The 25,565-nt window shown below is 36.3% G+C and overlaps 2 protein-coding genes and 1 long non-coding RNA gene across 4 annotated transcripts in view; all 3 read right to left on the reverse strand.

Annotated features, from left to right (window-relative positions):
• The window catches only part of LOC123921127 (probable LRR receptor-like serine/threonine-protein kinase At3g47570), a 40,429-nt gene that overhangs the window by 3,495 nt on the left and 11,369 nt on the right, over positions 1-25,565 (reverse strand). The gene's annotated exons all lie outside the window — the stretch shown is intronic.
• LOC123921136 lies at positions 818-2,743 on the reverse strand. Its single transcript, XR_006813965.1, has 3 exons — positions 1,922-2,743; positions 1,697-1,834; positions 818-1,231 (listed from the first exon to the last, which is right to left on the reverse strand). It is a non-coding gene; the product is annotated as an uncharacterized LOC123921136 (long non-coding RNA).
• LOC123921129 (probable LRR receptor-like serine/threonine-protein kinase At3g47570) lies at positions 14,924-18,900 on the reverse strand. Of its 2 annotated transcripts, XM_045973546.1 has the most exons (3): positions 17,975-18,739; positions 15,998-16,531; positions 15,058-15,682 (listed from the first exon to the last, which is right to left on the reverse strand). In XM_045973546.1, exons 1-3 carry the CDS (start codon positions 18,678-18,680, stop codon positions 15,327-15,329), a joined length of 1,596 nt encoding a protein of 531 aa, XP_045829502.1. In that variant the 5' UTR covers positions 18,681-18,739; the 3' UTR covers positions 15,058-15,326. The 2 variants fall into 2 exon arrangements, with proteins under 2 accessions (XP_045829501.1, XP_045829502.1); XM_045973545.1 differs by having other exon boundaries at positions 14,924-15,682; positions 15,998-18,900.

Consider the following 25,565-nt stretch of genomic DNA (forward strand, 5'->3'; position numbering starts at 1 on the left):
GGTGATGACTAATTCCAACAACGCGGAGAGCACACTATCGTTGACTAAGAAAGATGGTGGAAGTGCAAATTAATTCTCTTCAACACTTACTTTTTAGTGAAATTTTGTTAATTACACCCAAAATTTCATTAAATTTTTTTATAATACCGAAACAGCCCTTTTCATATCTATTACAAATATATTAAAATCGATTACCACCAAATTTACTAATGTATCCTTATTACTTTTAACCACGTTGCAAGTTTTCACTACAAGAAAATCAGTCTATACCCACGGCCATTTTTGTCATTACCCACGGCTTCACTATGAGTACATGAGATTTACCCACGGCACGAGTCCATGACATTTTGCCTCGTTGGTAACTCATTACCCAAGAAAATGCCGTGAATAAGGTTACTCACGGCCTTTCCCACGTTATTATCCAAAACTTTGCCGTGGATAATCACCCATGGCAATACCATGAGGAGGACTTTACCCACGGCTTTGCCATAGAAAACATTTCTAATACTTACCCACGGTTTTGCCATAGGAAAGTATTACCTACTGTATTGCCGTGGGTAATGTCATTTTTTTTTTACATTCATAAATAGCTGGTAGCAATTTTATGCTACTATCACGTAACTTCTTCCAATTTCATCCAACAAGATAACCAATACCAAACAAACACAAACTAAACAATAACTAAAAACTAAGCAAATTGACACTATTACAAGTGTCAAAATAAACAGATAAGACACTAACAAAGGAAGAATTGAGAAAGACAGTAAGATACATTGCATACATACAAACTCAAAAGAACCTAAGTCTTGGATTCAACTCATAAAATACTTAAGAAGAGGCCATACCATAAAATAAGCATTGAACTGCTATTTGTGTTGAATTTAGGTACATGTCTGACTGCGTACATGTAAATTATGACCACAGGACATCAATATCAGTGCAGTAGAACTAATCATCTATCAATTTGCAACATCAAAATCATCAACATTACCAACACTAAAATCACCTACATTAACATCACTTGTTTTGGCCTTGACTGTCAAATCAGTTTCAGGAGACAAAGCGGACCTAAAAGTACATGTAAAAGCATGTCAAAATCCATAAACACAGATTAAATATAAAACCGAAGAAAAGGAAAACAAGGAGTAATGTGCCAAAGATCAAAACACTTGTCGTGAGACAAGAGGACAGTAGTGGTGACGAGCTGTATCAATTTCCCAAAGAGAGCTTCCTGCTCCAAAGAAATCTTCATCAGCAAAACAAATATAGAACACAAATATAGAAATCTTAGACAATTGATACTTGAAAAATGCAAGCAAAGAAAGAAATTCAAGACAATTTGCCAATGTCCCGGTAGACTTAGAAATATATCAAGTATTGTAAATATAATCTACTTGTTATCATGAGTTGCAGGTAGAACTAGCAAATAACAATACTATGCTCTATAAATTCACTACCTACCCAAAAACCAAAATAAAATCATGACTTAAGCCATCTTAAAGATGATATATAAAAAAGGAATAAAAAAAATGATAGGTAAAAGTTAATGCATCTCAATGAAATCAACATATGATTAAGGTTTCAAGTATACAAATAAAACAAATTAAAGCAAGATATACAAATAGACCTAGAAGCTAAACAGAAGCATAAATCTCACACCAACACCAATGAATAAACATAATTAAGAACCACTTACACTTTTGCTCGATGGAAATCTCACATTTTTGCAAATCAGTACAAAAGGACAACATTCCCAACTTTATAGCTGCTAGAATGGGTGCCTTGTGAGCCTCCCCTCTATACATTTCACATTCCTCCTCCATCTTATAAAGTACTGCATAAGAAAAACAAGTAATAAATATACACTAAAATATCCAAATGGAAAATTTTGACTGAGGAAAGTACAAGTACCAACCAATACCTATCAAGACAATAAGGGTGAAAATAGAACTCCCTTTGATGAAGTTGAACATGTAGTATTGTTTCTAGATTAGTGAACCTCAATAACATAGATGGAAGAAAAGCGGTGCCACCATAGACCAAAACTATTGTAGTGAAACATAATTTTCCTTTGTAAGTATTTGAGCCTTAGATTGCTTTGTAAGTATTTAATGCCATAATGAGTATTTTCAAATCCTGCATTTGTCTAATTCAGAAATTGAAGCAAGAGAGACAAATAATTCTGCACTGCCCAAGCACTAGCTCAAAGTTCCGAGACGATTAGTCCACGATGCTTCTAAAACAACACAGAGAAGACAACAACACATCTCAATCTGCAACCACAGGAAAATAATGATGCAGTAGACGAACCCAGCGACACCTTACTCGCCAACACACCAACACGCGCACCTTGACCAGAACTAAGGGCCGGTGCACAAAAACGATTTGAAAACCATTGAGAGATAGAAAATTTGAATCATTGTTTCTATACTCTCCCTTTCTTCAACACCCCAATGAAATTAAAGAAATGATGCTTCACTTCATTGTGAAACGCCACAGCTAATCCTAACCATCTCGCAATTCCATACTAAACATTTGAAAAGATTGGGCATTCGAAGAAGACACATTGAGACGATTTTGCCATTCCGCAACTGCCACAACAAGTGCAAGCATCAAGATAAATAATCCCCCTTGTCTTTTGTGAAGATTAAATCTAGAAGGGACACAAAAGTACCTGCCAAACAAAATCAGCAACCTTTGATGGAATTAATTTATGGCAAAAGCAGTAACCTTTCATTATTTTATAATATCAACAAAAACAAAGCTTAAAAGGGAGAAATTGAAACAGATTATGAAGGTTGACAAACTCGTCAAGCCAAAAGCAAATAGAAATTACAAAATAACATAATCAAAGAATTAAAATCAGATTAAAGTAGCAAGTTCAAAGTTTACAGTAGCAATACCCAGTTTTCTAGGGTTCACAGATAAAAACGCCAAAGCTGTGAGGCTCCCAAAAGTGAGTGGTTTGGTACCGAGGAGAATAGATTTTGATTTGACGAGAATAGAGTTTCGAGTTCGTAGAGTTTGATTTCTGGGTTTGAGCAGTGAACGTGAAGGGTTCGAGTTTGATGGTGAAGAGCTATCAAGTCTAAGACCCAGAAGACAACACCAGAACTTAAACACCACACATCACCCAGGCCGAAAAACGAATAAAAAAAAACCTAAACGGCAGCAAGATTATAATTATAATAAAATTCCAATAAATTAAGTAACAAAGACTAAATTCCATAAAATTTCAAGTTTCTCAACATCACAAAACAACATTATATCATTAAAGTATAAGAATAAGAAGATTGACAAGTAAGGATTAAACTCACCGTTCCAGTTGAGAGAGAAGAACAAAGAGGTTATCGGCGCTGCTGAGAAGGTCTCCGTAGCTGAGACGTCGTCAGAGATGAGTGGGTAGCCGGAGTAGAGAGCGATTGTGTTAGCGGTGCTGCTGAGATGAGCGTGTGTTCGTCGTTCCTTTCCTGAATAGAAATTTACAATGGGAAAGTGAAAAGGAAAGGCAAGGGTAAAGTAATAAGTTTTAGATAAAAAAAAAATAATTATAATTATAATTATATACGGAAATGTCGTGGGTAACGAAAATTACTTTTTATCAATACACACGGATATGCCGTGGGAACCGTTAAAAAATAAATAAAATTATATTTTATACATACATACGGATATGTCGTGGGTACCAAAAATTATATTTTATACTTACATATGGATATGCCGTGGGTAACGAAAAGTCTATTTTCACGTCAACCTTATTTTGGGTGGGAGCAACATTTTCGTGTAAAAAAGTGAGAGGGAAAGAATAGTTTTCTTATTTTTACCTTATCCATGGCCAAGCCACGGAAAAAAGCCCTGGGTAAAAAAGTCGTGGGTATGTGCAACTTTTCTTGTAGTGTTTATATCTTTCATTGTAATTTCACTAAAAAAATTTACTATTAACTATTAGGAATATAGAAATAGAAACGTAAACAATATTTTTCATAAAAACAATATACTATTAACTATTATTAATAATAATAATAATAGAATAATACAATAAAGTTAATTGCTAACAAATTTACTAAATCTTCCTAAATATTCCTAATCAAATTTCTAATTTTTTATTAAAAAATATTCCTCCGTCACAAAATGAGTGAGCCATTTTGACTATATACACTATTCACATATCTTACTTTGACCTTATTTTTCTACTAATAAATAAAAACAAATATTACATATAAGATGTTAGATTCATCTCGATGAGTATTTTCAAAATATCATATTTTTATAATTTTTACTATTATACAATTAAAAATATTAATCGCCAAAGTTATGCATTGGCATGCGTGACGCAGTCAATTGACTCACTCATTGTGGGATGGAGGCAGGTGCGGCCCCAGACACAAATAATTGGTGGGGCTAAAAAATTTAGGCACTACTCGAAAAAAAAAATCATTGATAATTCAGTTGAACAACAAACAATATATGTGAGATTTACTAATACAACATGCATATCCAAAAAAAGAACAATAAATCAAGAAACTATAAAATTTCTATTAAAAAAAAACAAACCTAAAAAAAAACCACAAAATTTCTATTCGAATAAGAAAAAGACTATAATTGTTAAATCATGCATATCACTATTGTTAGAGTCTTCACAAGATACTACCTTGGACCAAAATATATAGAACACAAAATTATACTAGCATATAGTTTATTTTGATAAACTAATTCAATTAGTTTATAACTTATTAATTTTTATTTCAATTTTACTCGTATTATCTTACTTCAAAAAATTAAATATTAATTATGTCATTTCATATTTATATTCTAGACGAATTGGTAATTTTACCCAATACTACAAACTCAATTAGTTATTCACCTTTTTTTTTGCCAAACAAAGTTAAAGTTAATTGTTATAAAATTAAACTATATATAGCTTAAAATAATACTTTACATATAATGAAATACTTAAAATCATCAATAATAGATTATGAACTAATATTTGCACTAATACTTAAACTAATATATGTACTAGGGACGTACAGTCATCAATAATAAACTCTAAACTATTATTTACATTAATATTTGTGCGAATATATATACAAAATGACTTAAAATTATTTATAAAATATTTATTTATTTATTTTAGAAAAAAATTGGGCTGTTATTTGTGACGGATACATAAAAATTGGATAATTTATCATCGATAATTATAATCAAATTTATACATTAAATAAGTCTTACAAAAAATAGCACAACAGTTTCACTTATATTTTGACAATATTATATAACCAATTTTTAAATATCTTATTCTAAATAAATTTTCTATCATAATAATGACAAATTTAAATATCGAATAAAAGTTAATGACCCGTGCGAATGGGAAAAAGTTATGGTGCATAAGGCATTTCCTTATGCATGATGCATAAGGCCTTCACAACCATTATATTTGATTTACACTTGTTATGATCCTAGCATTATTCAGCTCACCTTCGCTGTCCCAAACGCATTCTTCTCACCGTCAAATCGCTATTGCCAGTCTTGTTACTCCCGGTCAGGTTTGTCTCCGGTTACTTCTCCACCTTCTTCTTCTCTCAGATCTTGCTCTGTTTCGTCTTAATTAACAGATTGTTACATTATTCTGCATATCGCAACACCAAATTTGACGTTTTTGTACTGATTTGGTATGATGTGAAAGTTTATCAGACCTTGAATTTGAGGACCTAAAAGGGTTTATGGATCTGGGTTTTGTTTTCTCAGAGGAAGATAAAGATTCAAGTTTGGTTGAAATTATTCCTGGGTTACAAAGACTTAGAAGAAAAATGAAGAAACAGAAGAAGAAAAAGATGATTATGATGAATTTGTTGTTCAAAGACCTTATCTTTCTGAAGCTTTGGGAGGTTTATGAATGGAGAAAAAAAGAGAAACAATTGATGATGAATTGAAAAGTTCATTCTTTGAACAATGAAATTGATATAAAGAATAGTCTCAGATTATGGGCACACAGTGTTGCTTCCACTGTTAGATGAAATGAAGTTGTTCATATTTCATAATCTAATTTTTTCTTCTTCTTAAAATATACATTTTTTCTAAATAATGTCTTTATTCTTGAATTTTTTAGCTTCCTCTTGAATTGAATTCATGATAACATGTATTAAGTTTTTTGCAGGTCTGTTACTTAAACCAGATCATTAGCCTAAGCCTGTCCATTATCTCTGTGGTGGCAGAGACTCCCCTGAAATTTGGATTTAAAATGGGAACGGCGGGTTTACATCCGCTAAACCCTCGAATGACCGAATGTTGGCCGTACGCTTTGCTTACTGGTTGTTTGTCTTCCGCAAATAAAATTAATAAATAAAATTGGATTAAAAAGGGGACCGATGGGATTACATCCGCTCGTCCCTCGCTCATCCCTCGAATAATCGAACGATAAAGCTAGACAAACTAATATTAATCCTATTTGGTATTTTCGGAATCTCATCCTATTTGATATGTTAAATAGTTTCAAGATATTATACACTGAAACCATTAGTATTGTTAAATGGTTTTATATAAATACTAAGGTGAGAAATATATATATATATATATATATATATATATATATATATATATATATGCTGGTTTCAGTGCAAAATATTATTCTGGAAACCATTATGCTGGTTAAATGGTTTCAGAGAGTTAAACAGTGAAACTATTTGTATTGTAAAATGTTTTACACTAAATGGTTTAATAATTTTAAATACTGATTATTACTGAAACCATAAGTATGGTTTAATGGTTTTACATAGTTTTATATGTGAAACCAAAATAATTGTCTAATAGTTTTTTAATAAAACAGAAAACCAATGGTTTCGCCTAATGATTTATGTTAATTGTAATAAATTAAACCATAATTAGAGTACATGTTTTAGTATGTAATTTTAAATTAAAATATGACTATATAATCATCCAACACAATTAATTGAAAATATATTCTTACAATATGTACTTCAAAGGAACAAAAGTTATTATTAATTTGGCTAAAAATGCGATGAGAGAGAGAGAGAGAGGCAGAGAGAGAGAGCAACGCCGCATCTAGGGCAAGCCTAGGGCGGCCGTTCCGGTCACCGCCTTCACCGAAAGTGAGGCAGAAAAGGGATGGGGTTTCAGCTGATAGTGGAGAATGGACCGAGGTGAGACGGCGACGTTGGAAAGTGCTTCGACACGACGAAGAGGGGCTTGACAGACATCGACAGAACAGAGGACACCAGACCAATCTGCACTCAAATCCTGGACATGATAGCCCTTTCGATCAACATCACGATCTCAATTACCATGTGAAGGATCATCACCGATTAGGAAGAAGCAGTTCTCGGTACAACAGAGCGATGAATGCGGTTCACCGATCAGGCAAAAGGAATGCGCGATCCTCATCCGTCCTTCATCGTTCATGATCCGTTTCTAGAAGAGCACGGCAACGGCTGGTGTTGCCTGAAAGGCGAGGGTTAACGGCGGTGGTTAGGGAGGACGTTAATTGTTCTATTGATGGTGCAGGTCGGCGCAAAGATGGAAGGGTAGAGGAGGAAGATCGAGTGGATGGCAGCCATGATCTTGTGCAAGAAAATGAACAGAGGGAGGTGATTAACAGAGGTGTTGTGAAGGAAGGGGCTCGTTGTGATAATGGCAAGAACAAGATGCAGAATAGTGATGGTGCTGCAATTTTGGATTGTCAACAGAGGAAAGAAGTTGTTGTGCTTGATGAGTATAACAATGATGTTGGTGGTGTAACGAGGTCCGACCTTAAACGGTACGTTTCTTTTTACTTTACAAATTTTCCAGCACAAATGTCGAATTTTTATTTGAGAAAGAGCTTCGAAGTTTGTGGTGTGCTGGAGGATGTGTTTGTTGCAAAAAAAAGAAATAGATACGGTCAACCCTATGGATTTGTCAAATTTTCCAATGTTAAAAATGTGACAAAATTGATGAATGCCCTCAATAATGTCTGGTTTGGTTACTTTCGCGTCAAAGCTAGTGTAGCCATGTTTGATCGTAACGCTTCTGATTTGAGAAGGAACCCGGAGAGGATTAAGGTTGGACTGGAAAAAGGTGATAAAGTGCAATCGTCGATAGCAGGGAAGCAAAGCTCGATGAGGCAAGTAATACCCACAGGAAGCGTTAACAACTTTAAGACACCGAGACAAAATTCTAATTGTGCTGGTGCTTTAGATTTAAGGGCGGAAAAGGAAGGTAGTGTTCCCCCTGAAGGGGTGCAGGTGGGGGACATAGTTATCAAGTTAGGGGTTAGGGAGGAGGATTCATTTAAAAAGGCTGGTTCAACAAAGGTGGTAGCGCGGGCTTCGAACAAGGTTGAGCAGCCAGTTGATGTTGTTAAGGAGCGTCGAGTCTTTATGCGAAGTTATCAAACTAAACCCGACGACTCTAAATGTGCTCTCAATGTGGTAGTGGCTACAGTTATCAATGGTGAGGCGATCTCTGTGGTGCAAAATAGGATATTGGATGCGGGCTTTAATGATTTGGTTCTCATACCAATGGGTGCCGATAAGGTTTTCGTTCGCAGCATAGAGAATGCCGACGTTAAGTCTGTGATCAACAATGCTAAGGATTTTTTCAAAATTGTTTTTTCGAGTTGGACGAGATGGGATAAGGAGAATTCACCCTATCGGAGAGGGGCTTGGGTGCGTTTGTATGGCGTCCCTCTTCATGCTTGGAACGAGCAATTCTTTAAGTTGTGTGTTTTGGAATGTGGAGGGTTTCTTCGAACGGATTGCTGTGCAGCTGAAAAGAATCGACTTGATTTCGCGCGGGTTCTGATCGCTACTCCCGAACTCAACTTAATCAAAAGAAGTGAGACCGTCTTGGTAGATGGCATTCAAGTAGAGATTAAGATTGTGGAGGAGTGGGGTGTGCTATGGGAGAGGATTCTTGTCTCTTTGAAGAGGATAGCGAGGCAGAATCATCTTGTGGTGAGGGTCATGATGATCCGGAGGTTCATCGCAATATTGATATGCTAGTCAATCAAGTTAAGGAAGGACTTGAGGTGGAGGATCATAATGAATTCCAAGGCAAACAGGGTGAAGAGTCTTTAGATAAGCTTAAAGCGAATCCAGGTTCTAAGGGAGTTGGGACAATTTCAGTTGTAAGGATGGACTATCAGGAAGTGTTAGGAAATCAAGCTGATCGGGAAGAGGTGTCTCCCCCCCCTCGGGGAATGTTTTGGTTCCACCTGCTCTTCGGCCGCCTCGTGGCAAACGTACTAGTTCTTATCCTCCGGAGGTGAGGCGTTCCGTTATATCAGGGCCTTGGAGTTTGGAGTGGTTACAGGATCAGAATTATGGGGATGTGGGAGTGATTTTTTCTGCAAGTAAGAAAAGTAGAAAGGAGATTCCTCACGGACCTAGCCTTAAGCGGAAAGTGGATCAGGATCCGAGGAGACGCAAAGCAGGAGGTGTGCTTCGTCATCCAATCCATAGTCTCAAAAAGGTGGCTAGGATGCCAAGCAAGGATCGTGGTGAGGTGTTAAAGGCCCTGAAGAAAAGTGTTCGTCGGCGCAGGGGAGGAGATAGGCTTAATCGATCCTGCTCTATGAGCTGTCATGTTTCTTCCGGAGATTCAGGTTCGTCGGGGTCTGTAAACAACGATTGGATGAATTGGGTGGCTGTTCATGGTAACGACCATATGGCGGTGGATGATGTGTGGGGGATCGGGAAAGCTATCGGGGTTAAGTTTAAGGGAGACAATGTGAATATGTTCAATATTCTTTCTAGGGCGAGTAAAGGCAAGAGGAAGGCTTCAGGGTTGATGGCCGAGGCGGGGGGGGGTCGAGGAAGGATATTGGATGTTAGTGGTGTGTCTTTCTTCTTGTTGGGGAGGGGGGGAGAGAGTTTTTATGAAGATTATCTCTTGGAATATTAGAGGGCTAGGAGGCCCTGAGAAAAGTAAGATGGTGGGGGAGTTGAAACCCTTCATTCTGTGTATTCAAGAAACGAAGCTGCAAAATTGTGATACTTTTCTTAGTTCGACTCTTTGGGGTAGCTCCTCGCACGATTTTTCTTATCGTCCATCGGTTGGGGCATCTGGAGGGCTTCTAACTTTGTGGGATTCTTCTGAGGTGGATGTGTGGTCGACTGAGAGCTGAGAGCATGTGTTGTGGTGTCACGGTCGATTCTCGAAGTCAGGGGAAGAATTTTATGTGGCAAATGTCTATGCGCCCTGTGATGATGGGGCTAAGCAAGGGCTGTGGGATTCTCTTTCCGCACGGCTCCAATTGCTGGCGGGGAAGAGGGTGTGTGTGTGGGGGGACTTTAATGCGGTCAAACACATTGATGAAAGACGATCTGTTAGGGATGGGCATCGTTCCTCTGATCATATCCCTTTTAATCGGTTTATTGAAGATAACACGTTGATTGATCTTCCCCTAATTGGACGTAAGTTTACTTGGTTCAAAGGGGATGGTCACTCGATGAGCCGTCTTGATAGGTTTCTTCTTTCCGAGGAGTGGTGTTTGGATTGGCCTAATTGTAAGCAAATGGCCAAACTGAGAGGGTTGTCTGATCATTGTCCCCTGGTCTTGTCTGCGAATGAGGAAGATTGGGGGCTAAGACCGTCGCAGATGCTTAAGTGCTGGAAGGATATACCTGGGTATAACTTGTTTGTCAAAGATAAGTGGAATTCATTCCATGTGGATGGTTGGGGTGGTTACGTTTTAAAGGAAAAACTTAAGATGATTAAGGCGGCTTTAAAAGAATGGCATAAGACTCATGCTCAGAATCTTCCTAATCGTATAGATAATTTGAAAATCAGGCTTTCAGCTCTTGATGAGAAGGGGGGGGGGAAGATGATCTTTCTGAGGAGGATCTCGTTGAGTTTCATGGGGTTTCGTCTGACATTCACTCGCTCTCTAGGTTGCATGCTAGCATTAGTTGGCAACAATCTCGTTCGTTGTGGCTCAAGGAAGGGGATGCTAATTCTAAGTATTTTCATTCAGTTTTGGCCAGTCGTCGTCGAAGGAATGCTTTGTCTGTCATTCAGGTAGATGGGGTGTCGTTGGAGGGTGTTAATCCTATTAGGCAAGCGGTGTTTTCGCATTTTGAGTCTCATTTTCAGGCTCCTAGTGTGGATAGGCCTGGGGTTGACGACCTTCAGTTTAAGAAGTTAGATCCGATGGAGATTGGTGGCTTAACCAAACCTTTTTCTGAGACTGAGGTGAAGCTAGCTGTGTGGGATTGTGATAGTTATAAAAGTCCAGGCCCTGATGGTATTAATTTCGGCTTTATTAAAGATTTCTGGTTCGAACTTCGAGGCGACGTAATGCGATTTATCTCTGATTTCCACTGGAATGGCAAGTTGACGAAAGGTATTAACTCCATTTTCATTGCTCTGATCCCCAAAACGGATAGTCCTCAGAGGCTGAGTGATTTTCGCCCTATTTCGCTTGTCGGATGCCTCTATAAAATCTTGGCGAAGGTTTTAGCTAATAGGTTGCGTCAAGTGGTTGGTAGTGTTATCTCTGAGTCCCAGACTGCGTTCGTGAAGAACAGACAAATTCTTGATGGTATTCTTACAGCTAATGAGGTGGTGGATGAAGCGCGAAAGTCTAAAAAGGATATTTTGTTGTTCAAGGTTGATTTTGAGAAAGCTTATGATTCGGTGGATTAGGGGTATCTTGATGCTGTTATGGGGAGAATGACATTTCCGACTTTGTGGAGGAAGTGGATTAGAGAGTGTGTTTGTACGGCTACGGCCTCGGTGCTAGTTAATGGTAGTCCGACTGATGAATTCCCTCTTAGGTGAGGGCTTCGGCAGGGTGATCCGCTCTCTCCTTTCCTTTTTCTTCTAGCGGCTGAGGGCCTTAACGTGCTTATGGAAGCTATGGTGGCTCGAAATTTGTTTACAGGTTATAGTATTGGTGGTCAGGGGTCGGTCTCGGTGTCGCACCTTCAATTTGCTGATGATACTCTCTTGATGGGGGTAAAAAGTTGGGCAAATGTTCGGGCTTTGCGGGTTGTTTTAGTGCTTTTTGAGACTATGTCTGGCTTGAAGGTTAACTTTAATAAAAGTATGTTGGTTGGCGTTAATATCCCTGAGTCCTGGTTATGCGAAGCTGCGTCTTCTCTGTGTTGTAAAGTGGGAAAGATTCCTTTCCTTTATCTGGGTCTTCAAATTGGGGGTGATCCGCGTCGTTTGGTGTTTTGGGAACCAATGTTGACTCGTTTAAAGAACAAATTGTCTGGGTGGAAGAGCCGTTTTTTGTCTTTTGGTGGTCGTCTGGTTCTGTTAAAGTCTGTCTTGACCTCTTTACCTGTCTATGCCCTTTCTTTCTTCAAAGCTCCCTCAGATATTATTTCCTCTATTGAATCTATTTTCATTAAAAATTTTTTGGGGGGGGTTGTGAGGATTCTAGGAAAATCTCTTGGGTTAGTTGGAAATCTGTTTGTTTACGTAAGGAGTATGGAGGTTTGGGGGTTAGACAGTTCCGTGAGTTCAACATAGCGTTGTTGGGTAAGTGGTGTTGGAGGATGCTGGTGGACAGAGAGGGGTTGTGGTTTAGAGTGCTGGTAGCTAGGTATGGGCTTGAGGGAGGTAGTCTTCGGGCGGATGGTCAGAGAGCGTCGGTGTGGTGGAGGGAGATAATGCGGATTCGGGAAGGTATTGGTGAGCGAGGAGGTAGTTGGTTTAGGGAGCATGTTTCGAGGAGGGTGGGGGATGGGTCAGATACTCTTTTTTGGACCGATCCATGGTTGGAGGGGATTTCGTTACGGGAGCGGTTTGGACGACTTTTTGAGTTGGCGGTGACCAAATCTCGCTCGGTCGCAGAGATGTTTGCTTTAGGTTGGGGGGAAGATGGTGGGGCATGGGAGTGGCGGAGACGGTTGTGGGCGTGGGAGGAGGAGATGTTGAGGGAGTGTCAGTCTTTACTTCATGACATTTCTTTGCAGGATCAGACAATTGACAGGTGGCAATGGAGACTTGACCCTGACACAGGTTATACGGTCGGGGGAGTTTATCAGCTTTTGACGTCTCAGGATTCAGTTACTTTGGACGATGCAGATAATCTTATATGGCACTCTCAGGTTCCCTTGAAGGTTTCCATCTTTGCATGGCGTTTATTACGGGACAGGTTGCCTACGAGAGCAAACCTGGTTACTCGTGGCATTTTGTCTCCTACGGTTGCCACGTGTGTTTTTGGATGTGGAGCGGCTGAGTCGGCTCATCATTTATTTCTATCTTGTAGTATTGCTGGATCGCTTTGGGATTTAGTTCGCGCATGGATTGGCAGTTCCTTGGTGGATTCCACCTCTCTGCGGGATCATTTTGTTCAGTTCACGGCTTCATCAGGTGGATCTCAGGCGAGACGGTCCTTTTTGCAGCTTGTTTGACTCGCTTGTGTTTGGGTGTTATGGACAGAGAGAAATCATCGGTTGTTCAAGGGCTCAACGGGCGCACCTCATATTTTATTGGACAAGATCAAGCTTTTCTCTTTTAGGTGGTTGAAGACAACGAACATCACGTTAGCTTTGAACTACCATAGCTGGTGGTCTAGTCCATTGTTGTGTTTGGGCCTTGTATGATTTTATTTCGATTGTATTTCTCTGACTCTTTTGTAATTTTTTAGTCTTTTTCGGTACGTCTTGTGCTAGGGAGACTGTTATTGTTAATATATATCATTTTGGCTTCTTCAAAAAAAAACAAAAGTTATTATTTAATTGGAAATGGGGGGCGCGTTAGAAATTTGGGGATGCGCTAGAAATCTAGAGGAGAAAAAAAACTGGGGGGCGCGCTAGAAATCTTGGTGAGGAAATAAAACCGGGGGCTCGTAAGAAATCTAGGGAAGAAAAAGAAAAAAAAATTGGGGGTGCGCGCAAGTAATTGAGTGCGCTAAGCAAATGGGGGGCGCACAAGTAATTTGGGGGGCGCGAAAGTAATGAGGTAGCATATGGGGGCGCGCAGAGTAAATGGGGGCGTGCGAGTAATGAGGTAACATATGGATGTGCGTGGAGTAAATGGGGGGATGCGTTGAGTAATTTTCATTATTTATGCATGAAGCATAAGGAAGAGATGTTTTCTCTCCCAACCCCCCTCAATTCTTTTCTACCCCCTGAATTTTCGTTTTTGTTCTTGGGGGGTACTGCGGTTTATACGAACCGAAATAATATGACATGCTGATAAATTTCGGTAACCACTTACCGAAATCTGGGACATTTCGGTTCGCAGGTACCGAAACAATTATTTCGGTAAACTGCTACCGAAAATGGCCTAATTTCAGCGACCAACGTATCGAAATCTATGACATTTCGGTTCGCAGGTACCGAACAAGCTGACGTTCGTTTTCTGTGTACCGAAAACGCTAATGTTCGGTTCGCAGTTACCGAAATGGTCTAATATTTGGCTTCGGTGAATATAAACCGAAGTTTTTTGGCAAAAATGTTTCAAACCGCAAGGGGCAAAATTGAATTTTTGGGGGGTATAAAAGAAATGAGGGGGGTCGGGAAAGAAAACATCTAAGGAAGAAGCTTATACACCATAAACTACTTAACTTTATAAATTCTATAATTCATATGTAAATTCATCTACCGTGGACTGTAATCTATGAAGGTGTATGTGACATTAATTTACATAGGTGTAGTAAGGACCTGCCGAAGTTATAGGCAGCCCAAACCCTAGTTCTAAATGTCATTAAAAACCCAATTTTATAAAGTCTATTAATTAGGCAGGGCAAAATAACTCGTCCGCCTCGCCTCAATTTTGATGGGTAAAATCCGAGTTGACTGAGTTTGGGTTCGGGTTTGGGTTTTCCGCGATTTTAAAAGATGGGTTTGAGACGGATAATGGGGATATTGATTCCCACCCCGAATTCGTCCCCGAACCCGCCCCATTTATATCGAATTACATTTTATTATTCATAAATTATAAACCCTTAAACAAACTCACATTACATTCATTTTTTTTTTTGTAGATTATTACATTCATATTTTTAAGTTGAGTATTAATTGCGTCAAAAAAGTTGAGTATTAATCAAATTATTTTCTCTATTTATTTTTTATGTATAAATATTGTTGAAAAATAATAATTTCACAACAATAAAATATCACTTTATTTTTTTTTTATTAAATTGATAAAAATATTATTTTAAAGCTTTAATTTCTTGAACCAAAGTTCCCTCACAATCTCTTGTATACCAAATGACATTTTAATACAATACCATATGTATTATATAATGCAACCAAATACAAACACAAATTATTATCCCACTACGTATATATCACAGTAAAATGAAAACACACGTGAGGACTACAAGACTTGTCTAGCATACATACGTGAACACCATTAGTAAGACATAGTGCTTAGCAAGACAACTTCTGTTTAATTGCAAGCAACTTCACTATAACATCTTTTATGAGCATTCTTTGAGAAGGAAATTCTTCAGAACATGCAACTCCTATTTCAGCAAACATCATTAGACATTGTTTAGTGTTGTTTTCCACAACCCGTGTCTGATCTTCGGCAAATGGAATAAGCAAACATGAATCCACTATGTCAAGAATGTCTTCTGAAATTTTCATCTTACAAAATTTATGTAGACTTAGATTCTCATAAAACATGTTATTTGTTGGCTTCTTTCCAGTGAGCATTTCCAACAGCAAAATTCCATAGCTGTAGATATCTCCCTCTGGTGATACTGGACCACCTGCTCCATACTCTTTTCAAACAACAAATAACGACTATTTAGGCAAAATTGAACAAAGGTGTATATATAAAATTCTATAACAATGAATTAATGGGACAATTTGTTATAGTGAGGCTAAAAAAATTTAGCTTCATATAGCTAAATAGAGATATGACAATGAATTAATTCAACGCGAATATTATACTACAAAGGATGTGTTTTTCAATCATACTCTCAGATTTTGTCAGATTACTGATTATCACTAGACTATTTAATCAACCTTTAATCATAGGATGACAAGTCAACGTTATGAAGAAAAGTAACAAGTAAGGGATAGAAAGAACTTACCAGGAGGAAGGTATCCTATAGTTCCCTTAATTGTAGATGAATTAACTTGATCTTTACTTGAATGTCCCGTGGCTCCAAGAATGAGCCTAGCTAAGCCAAAGTCTCCCAAGTGGGCTACAATGTCATCATCGAGAAGAACATTGCTTGGCTTAACATCACAGTGAACTAGAACTTGATCTGTACCATTGTGAAGATAATCAAGTGCATGGGCTACATCAAGAGCAATGTCTACCCTTTGTGTGAAGTTGAGATTATGATTTTCAGACCCTTCAATATCATGCAACAAGTTTTCTAGACTCCCATTAGGCATGAAGTCAAACACAATAGCCTTGAAATCTTCGCCATTATAATCAATACTTGAACAACAAGTTAATATCTTTAGAAGATTTCGGTGCTTCATCTTTCCTAGAGCCTTGCATTCTGCCATGAAACTCTTTGCTGCTCCACGTGTTTGAAGATTCAACACCTTTACAACAATAGGTCTTTCAAAGTGGAGAAGTGATCCTTTGTAAACAGATCCAAAGCTTCCGGTTCCTACCAAGTTAGATGCAGAAAATCCATTGGTTGCTTCATGTAGTTCGCCATAAGTAACCCTCAAGTTCTCATTTTGCAAAGATGGTGAAGACGGTAACCTTTTGGGCTTTCTCGTGAGAAAATGGACAATTATAAAAGCTATGAAAGAAATCAAACCCACACCAATTACACCGATGATGATAAGTTTCTTTTTGAGATGTTTTCTGTGTTTCTTGGAGGGCAAATCAAAACATGGAGGAAGCTTCAATTGAGGTATTCCTCCACAAAGGTTCTTATTTCCAGTTAGAAAAATGGTTGATACATTGCTAAACACACCTCCTGAGGGAACCTCTCCATATAGATTGTTAAACGACAAGTCCATGGTATTCAAAAATGTTAGATTTTCTAGGTCACGAGGGATTATGCTCGAGAGATTATTTCTAGAAAGGTTTAAGTTTTCAAGGGACTTCAAAGAGGAGGCCAAGAACAAAGGTATATTTCCATGAAAGAAATTTCTCTCTAAATATAAATCTGTTATTGACAAACAAGCGCCAAGTTCATTTGGTATTTCACCAGACAATTTATTTGAGTGTAAATACAATACTGAAAGATGTTTCAAGCTACTAAACTCTGAAGGAATGGTGCCAGTTAAGGAGTTGCTAGACAGGTCAAGACCTATTAAACCACTTAGATAGCCAAATGTTTGATTGGGTATATCACCACTCAATTTGTTATCAGAAATTCTTAATATTTGTAGTTGGGTGCAATATCTCAGGTTAAATGGAATGCTACCTTCTAATTTATTTTTATTCAAATATAGTTCAGACAACATAGTAAGATTGCCTATACTTATAGGAATATTACCAGATAATTTGTTTTCTTGAAAGCTCAAACTTACTAGATTATTAAGGTTTCCAATTGAATATGGAATTATTCCCTCAAATGAATTGTTTTCAAAGCCTAAGTAAGTTAAACCGATAAGTTGTCCAATACTTTCCGGTATCACTCCATATATTTGATTATCCCCCATGTCAAGCCAACTAAGTTGGGTAGAAAAGTTTCCTATAAGTTCCGGCAATTCACCACCTAAATTATTTTGATGAAACTCTAGTTTTGACAATCGAGTACAATTGATTAACGAGGAAAGAAAGTCCAAATCGAGAACCCCTCCACTCCCAAAATTATTTACGCTAATAATAAGCAATTCAAGTTTATTTAATCGGCCCAAAGTAATAGGTATTGGCCCATGAAAATAATTTTCTCCTATAAAAACTCTTTCGATTTTAGTGAGGTTGGATATTGAAGATGGAAAATTTCCAGTTATTTGGTTTTCTCCTACCATGAAGTCTACAAGGTTGGGAAAAACAAGATTCAAATTTGATGGAAGACTACCAAATAACTCGTTTTCCCCGATATCAAAATATTTAATATTTGATAGGTTGTAAAGAGAATGAGGAATTTCACCTGACAAATCATTTGAAGCTAGATACAATAGTATCAAACTCGACAACCTACCCAATGAATAAGGTATCCTTCCTTCCAAGTGATTTTCTGTAAGTGACAACCTTTGGAGTGATGAAAGATTTTTCAGGGAAGATGGAATAGTACCAACTAGATTATTGGTACCAAGAAACAATCTAGTAAGTTTCTTCATTGATTCAAACCATGTGGGAACTCTTCCTGTGAGTTGATTTTGCAGCAAATTAATTACCTTGATATTTGTGCAGTTACTAAGCTCTATAGGAATCTCTCCTTGAAGCTTGTTGTTTTTTAAGTTTAGAAGTTGCAACCGCTTCAAACGACCAATTTGCTTTGGAATTTCACCATGCAAGTTGATGTTTGTAAGGTTGAGCTCCCTGAGAAATGTTAGATTTCCCAAAGATGGTCCAAGAATACCACCCAATGTTTGATTTGTCAAACGCAAAGCAGAGACTCTCATGTGACGGCGACCACATGTAACACCCTGCCATTCACAGAAATGTAAAGACTCATTCCATGATGGCAGAGCATCCGGTACACCGTTTGTAAGTTTTTCTTTTAAAGCAAGCAAAGCAAGCTTATCAGTCTCTGAACTCAAAGAAAGAGCAACTGTTGTTGCTATTGGAAGGCAGTTGTAGACCAACATTTTGATAGCAAAGCATAGTAGAAAGGTCGACTTAAAAGTCATCATTTTGCTATATATATACTACTGTTGAATTTGTATTATCGGTAACCAAATAATACCTTGTTGTTCATATGCACCTTTGAGATATGAATTATAAAGAGGGAGAAGTATGTGAATTTGGCAAGTTGGGGAACCAATGTCTATTCCAGTTGACTGACTTGGAATTGATAAAGATTTGAAATGTCTTTGTGGACTAACTATCATCACACAAAAATAAAAAGAAGACGTTAATTTTTTGCAAGAATCAAAAATATATTTTCTAACTATGGATTTTGCTAACAAATGTTTTAAGTAGACAAGTTAAAGAATTAAAAAAATATAAATTTGTGTTAATTTTTCTTCTTAAAAACCCTTATGAGAAATTGATTACACACATGTTAAGATACTAAAGTTACGATGTTGATTGACTATTTGTAAGTGTACAATTTCGTCAATTGAGTAATAAAAGATATCGATCCTCAGGGATTGCGTGATCCTATCAAAGTCACTGTGTCTATGAACATACTAAAATTAGAACACATTTTGGGGGTTTGATTGAGTAATTTGGTTTGTAAGAAAACGTCTGGAATTCAAATAGTAGACGAGTGAGGTTGGATCATCGGAACTACCTAAGCTATAATAATCGCATGCAATCAATTATATCGTATTGAATCACTCAAGTGTTACAACTAGATCAACAATATGATGAATCTCAATCTCTTGATAAATTCACCCTATCTTTTGTCGATACTTCTCCGATCTCTCGGATGAAATCTACCGACAACGGAGTAATTGAAAACGCGTTGATCGTGTGCTACACTCTATGTTTCAATCTCTCGACCGGAAACACTCAAATGCTTCATGAATTCATGTCGGATTCTAACTCATATTCTCATACATAATTAGAATCTAAAATCATTGCAAAGTTGATCAGAAATTGAATGCATTAAGAATAGTAATTAATGAAATAACACTTTGGTACAAGAGATTCAATACAATAGAACAGATTACATGGGATTACAAAGCCTAGTTCATCCTTAGATCCAACATCTATGAGGGATTTAGCTCCTCATGGTTTCTTGAGCAAATCCAAGCTTCAACTTCATGAGGAAAGCTCCCATGCTGCTGAATCTCTTGAATCTATCCACTCGAATGCAGGATCGGACTCCACTTGTTGCACAAGATCTCAGAAAATCAGTGATGAACTCCAAAATTTCGAACCCTTTTCCATAAAATGGCTTTTCAATATATACAGATTGCAACCACGCCGCGCGTCAGATCCATCACGCCACGCGTGGTTGCTTCTTCCACACTACGCCGCGCGTGTAACTGCCTCACGCCGCATGTGATTAAGTCAGAGGAGAACTTGATCTTCAGCAAGTAATTACGCCGCACGTGATTGGTACCACGCCCCCGGCGTAGTTCAATTCTCCTATCACGCCGCGCGTGGCTCTTCTCACGCCGCGCGTGATGTTGACAGTGGCAACCATCTTCTGAACAGGTAAATACGCCGCGCGTGGACAGGTCCCCACGCCGCGCGTAGTTAAAGCAGGATGGAATCTTATCTTGGTGAGCTTTCTACACCGCGCGTGATGCTTGACGCCCCCAGCGTAGTGTAAATGTATGAATTCCTGCATAATTTCCTGCTTTCTTGTAATCCAAGTAATCTTGCTTATGAGTTGATTTCTCTTGGTTTATTCATTAAAAACCTATAAAACAAGTCTAATGTTCCTTAAATAAGCATGGATATGAGAGTGTGACGATACGTCATCAAATGTCTCTTTTTATCTTCTTATATCTTATGTATTGTATTATAAGCTTGTATACACAAGCAAACCCTAAACCTAATTTGTTTTTCCTCCACTTTTATCTTGCAATTTTTATTAAAAAATAATACAAATTTCTCTTGAGTAGGATTCGAACCCCCGCTCCTCCAATGCAAGGCAATATTTTCAACCACTATGACAAATATACCAATTGTGATTAAAATTATGTGCAATAATTGATAAGCACCATCGATTTTCATAGGAAAGATTTCATACAACAATTAAACACAATCAAATTATATTGCACAGTTTAAACAATTAAAAACCGATAATTAGAAATCTAGCAAATCATCAAATCATATATTTTCTTAGTGTTTTATTTTTTGAAAAAATTTACATTTTTTTATCCTAATTCAATATTTTTTACTAATTAACTAAACATGTTAACCATTTTATTAGTTTCTTTTTTTAGGGAAATAAAAAAATTATTGGACTTAAAAGATAATTTTTTTTAACTAAACATGCTAAGGAAAATATTTCTTTTTTTATGTCTTTCTGAACTTAAAAGTTTGTTCATGTTGAGGAGTATGGTTGATCGTATTACTGCAAATATATATCAAATGTGATATTTATGCAAATAGTAGTTGACTCCAGATATATATCAACGTGACTATATTATTAATTACGAAAAATCACTGATTCACATTTGTTTATTTTGCTAACAACGTATCTTAACCTTTCCGGATCAAAGAAAATTCTTTTCTGAATGGGTTTTGGGTGTTGGCGATGGAGAAATTGAAGATGACAACGAAGATGATTTAGAACTTGGCATTCCATCAGATTTATTGATTCCAAATTCAGGTGGTCCTCTTGCTTCTATCGTCGAAAGCACATATCCCCAACTTTTACAAAACATGAACGATATAACGTATTTCCAAAATAGAGCTATATTAGCTCCTAAAAATTCAATAGTCGACACAATAAATAATTATATGTTGGATTTAATTCCTGCGTCAAGTTTGCTTGGTAAAACCAAATTTTAGCAATGCAAAACCAAATTTTCAATTTCCATTTATACCATGGCTATTATGTTTCAAATAATAATTAGACATTAATGATGATGAAAACAATTTGAAGCATATTGTATCCTTATCATTTTAGCTCATATTTATAGTCACAATTAGAATGAAAAGGAAAAAAAAAAAAAAACTATTGATGTAAAAATTCTTTGTGGAGCATCACACTTATATATATTATCAAAGAATATCATTCATACTAACACCTTTTACAATATTGACATCAAAAAAAAAATTCTTTTCACATTTCAATGACTGATGTTAACAGCTTCATCACACTTACACTTAATTTACTCAGATGTGTGCATCAATTTTCATTCTGTTTTGTGATTTATCATCTTTATTTCTGAAATCGATATTGTTTCAAAATTTTATGCTAACTTTATTGATTATTATATATATTTAAACAGGTTCTTTGAATCTCAATCCTTTATCTGATCAGGAGAAGTTGGTTAATGAATTACAAGTTAAATATCGGACCTACTGCGTTGAGTTTTGAGTAACCGAAGTTAGTACAATTCTAAATTTTTTATTAGATTTTTTTTACTATAATTCTCAATGTTGTTCTATTCTAAATTCTATTGTGTGTTATTTTTATAGGGTGCATGCATGCTAACAATACAGTTTACGTGTTTTTATCTTTTGATACGATTCATATAAAAATGTGATACTGAATATTTCAAATAATTTCACACACAACACAATTCATGATTTTGTATTTAGTTAGTGATTAGCTCTTTGTGTTTCATTTAATATGACTTTTTATTTATGTTTTTTTTTTTTGAAATGGCTAATATTATATAAACTGAAAAGTGTTGTAGCACAAGGGATGCTAAAAACACTATAGGTTACAGAGGAGAAAAAAAATTGAAAAACCTGATATACAAAATCAAGGGCATCAACCACTAAAATTTCAAAAAGCTATACCAATAAGTCATATCCAAACCGACAATGTATATACAAACCACTGCCCTGCAATATCAGAGACGAGACAACAAAACTTTTGATTTATGCGTACTTTTATATTGAAGAAACACGAACTTTTGAAAAAAAATTGTAGCTACATATTGATATTGGTATGTATCCAGTTGCACTTTACCGTTCATTGCTATAAATTAGGTTTTGCTTATATGAATTTAACCAGAATTTCAGGTGAAACTCAAAAATCTCTTTTGCTAAAATTTCTATTATGTGTTGTTTTATAGGGTGCAGTGATGCTTCCAAAAATGTTGGAGGGTCTCATATTGGATTTTGGGAATTGGTGGTAGAAACATTGGAGACATAGATGATGTTGACATTAACCTGCGTATTCCAGATGATATTCTGATATCAAGCTCAGATGATCTAATTGTTACTGTCATATATCCATCTATAATTGACAATATGAAAGATCCTATATTTTTTCATGATAGAGCCATATTTACTCCAAAAAAATTTATTGTTGACTTGATTAATGAGTACATGTTGTCATTGATAGACGGTGAAGAGAAAGTATATATTTGAGCTACGATTCTCCAGAAAATTATAATTCTGGTTTCGACAGGCCGGATGATATACACATTCCCGAATTTTTAAATACAATTACCTGTTCGAGCCTTCCAAATCATAGGTTAAAATTGAAAGTTGGAGTTCATGTTATGTTGTTGAGAAATATGGATATCCAGCTCATGGGTTGTGCAATGGAACTCGGTTGATTGTTACAAAGATGAGACAATTTATTATAGAAGGAAAAATAATATAAGGAAGCAACATAGGCGACAAAATTTATATTTCCAGATTATCCTTAACACCATCTGACGTCAGAATCCCTTTCAAATTTCAACGTCGGTAGTTTCCTATCGCTGTTTCATTTGTCATGACTATTAACAAGAGTCAGGGTCAGTCACTGAAAAATGTTGGAGTGTATCTTCCGCAATCAGTATTTTTGCATGGTCAGTTATACGTTGGTGTGTCAAGAGTTACATCGAGAAATGGTTTGAAGATTTTAATCGTTGATGATGACGGCAACCTTAAATATCACTTCAAATGTCGTTTATAAGGAAATTTTCTGTAATTTGTAGTATTGTTTGTACTTTCATATTTATGTAAGTTGATAGAAATAAATTAGACAATAAATATTTTCGATTTCTATGCGTATGAATTACTTTGTTTATTAGTCAAAATTGATATAATATTATTGATCTATAATTATTGACCCGTGCGAACGCACGGGCATGTTGACTAGTAGTAGATAAATTCAGTGTAACCTATAGGCGATATTGCATCGTAAATGAATAAGTCACATAAAAAATTAAGGGTAAATAGGATTTTACCCCCTGCAAAATAGGTCAGTTTTGCGTTACCCCTCTACAATTTTTTTTTTGTGATTACCCCCTGTAAAATGAAGATTCCATCATTTACCCCCCTCAGTCGATAACATGGATGCTGACTGGACAAAATTGATGACATGGCACGTACAAGTGGAATTAATTTATTTTATATTTATTTTTTTATTGTCAATTCATTAATGAATGTATAATTATTATTTTTTTAATTAAAAAAAACTGGAAAAAAAAGAGAAAAAAACGATAGTAATTGGGGTTGAAGGTTCATCTTCTTCAATATTGCTATAATTTCATCCTTCTCTCCAAAAAAATCAACAACAACAAAAGTTATCCCCTCTCTAGGAAAAGAAAAATCAATCAACACACCAATATACTCAACACCTAAATCTTCATCACTTACTTATTCATCATCTTCAAACCCAAATCTTCATCACTCTTTGGAAAGTTTAAATTTTTTGTTACTTTGGCTTAGTTTTGTATCGTATATATAGTTGTGGTTATAGAAGAGAAATAATTTAGGGTTGTTAATAAGATGTGAAATTTGAGAGAAATTTGGGTAAGAAGATTTTGTTGATTGTGTGGGATTTGATTTGTGATTACACTGAGAAGAAGAAGAAGAATGTTTATAAATAAATTCTATTAACAATTTTTTTTAATTTCTTTTTCTTTTTGAAAAATTAATAATTATATTAAGTTATTTATCTACATGGCACAAAAACTTTAATAAAAAATGAATGAAAAGCCACACATGCATCCCACGTCATCAATTTTGTCCAGTCAACATCCATGTTGTCGACTGAGGGGGGTAAATGATGGAATCTTCATTTTACAGGGGGTAATCATAAAAAAAAAATTTGCAGGGGGATAACGCAAAACTGACCTATTTTGCAGGGGGTAAAACCCTATTTACCCAAAAATTAATTCAAAAATGAAATGAGGGACCAAAATTTAGAATAAAGGTAAATTGGGGAAAAAAACTGATTTGTAAAATAAGGGACCGAACTTTTTTTTTCCTGAAAATAAGGGCACCAAAAATTATTTAAACCAAAAATAAAAGATGAGTACCATCCCTTTTTAAGTGTTGCTTTTAACCACTCCCTATGAAGTACGAACACGGACACGCCGACACTGTTAATGTAAAAATCATAGGACAACGACACTGCTATATATTTATAAAAAATCCAAATTGATAATCAAAATATATACTTGTGCATCAAAGTTGAGCAAATTATTTCATTCAGAAAAAGTTTTAAAACAAGATACGTTAGTATTTAACATTTATTTATTCATCTACTATGGAAAAAAAACTGAAAATATTGCAATCGAAATGTAATCTCTGTAATCTATATTTGATAAGTATTGTCGTTTCGACACATTTATAACCCTTATAAGATGTCTTATATGTTTCTAAGAAGAGTAGAAACAAAGAAAAATAATTTCTTTTAGAACACTTGTCCGACACATGTTGCATGAGTGTCTTACAGGTGTCAAACATCAACCTTAATTAGGAGTGTCGGAGTAAAGGAAAAAATAATTTTTTTGGGACACTTATTTGAGCGATCCGAGACATGTTGGAAGAGTGTCATACGAGTGTCGAACACCGACACGTGTCCAACACCGCGACACGCCTAATCATAGAGGTGTCTGTGCTTTATAGACCACTGCACACATGTCAATGTGCAATTTTGATAACTAATATATTTAATTATTTATTATAAAAAATTTATATTTTGAAAATATTCATCG

This window comes from Trifolium pratense, linkage group LG4 (assembly GCF_020283565.1).
Source record: "Trifolium pratense cultivar HEN17-A07 linkage group LG4, ARS_RC_1.1, whole genome shotgun sequence".
Classification (NCBI taxonomy): Eukaryota; Viridiplantae; Streptophyta; class Magnoliopsida; order Fabales; family Fabaceae; genus Trifolium; species Trifolium pratense.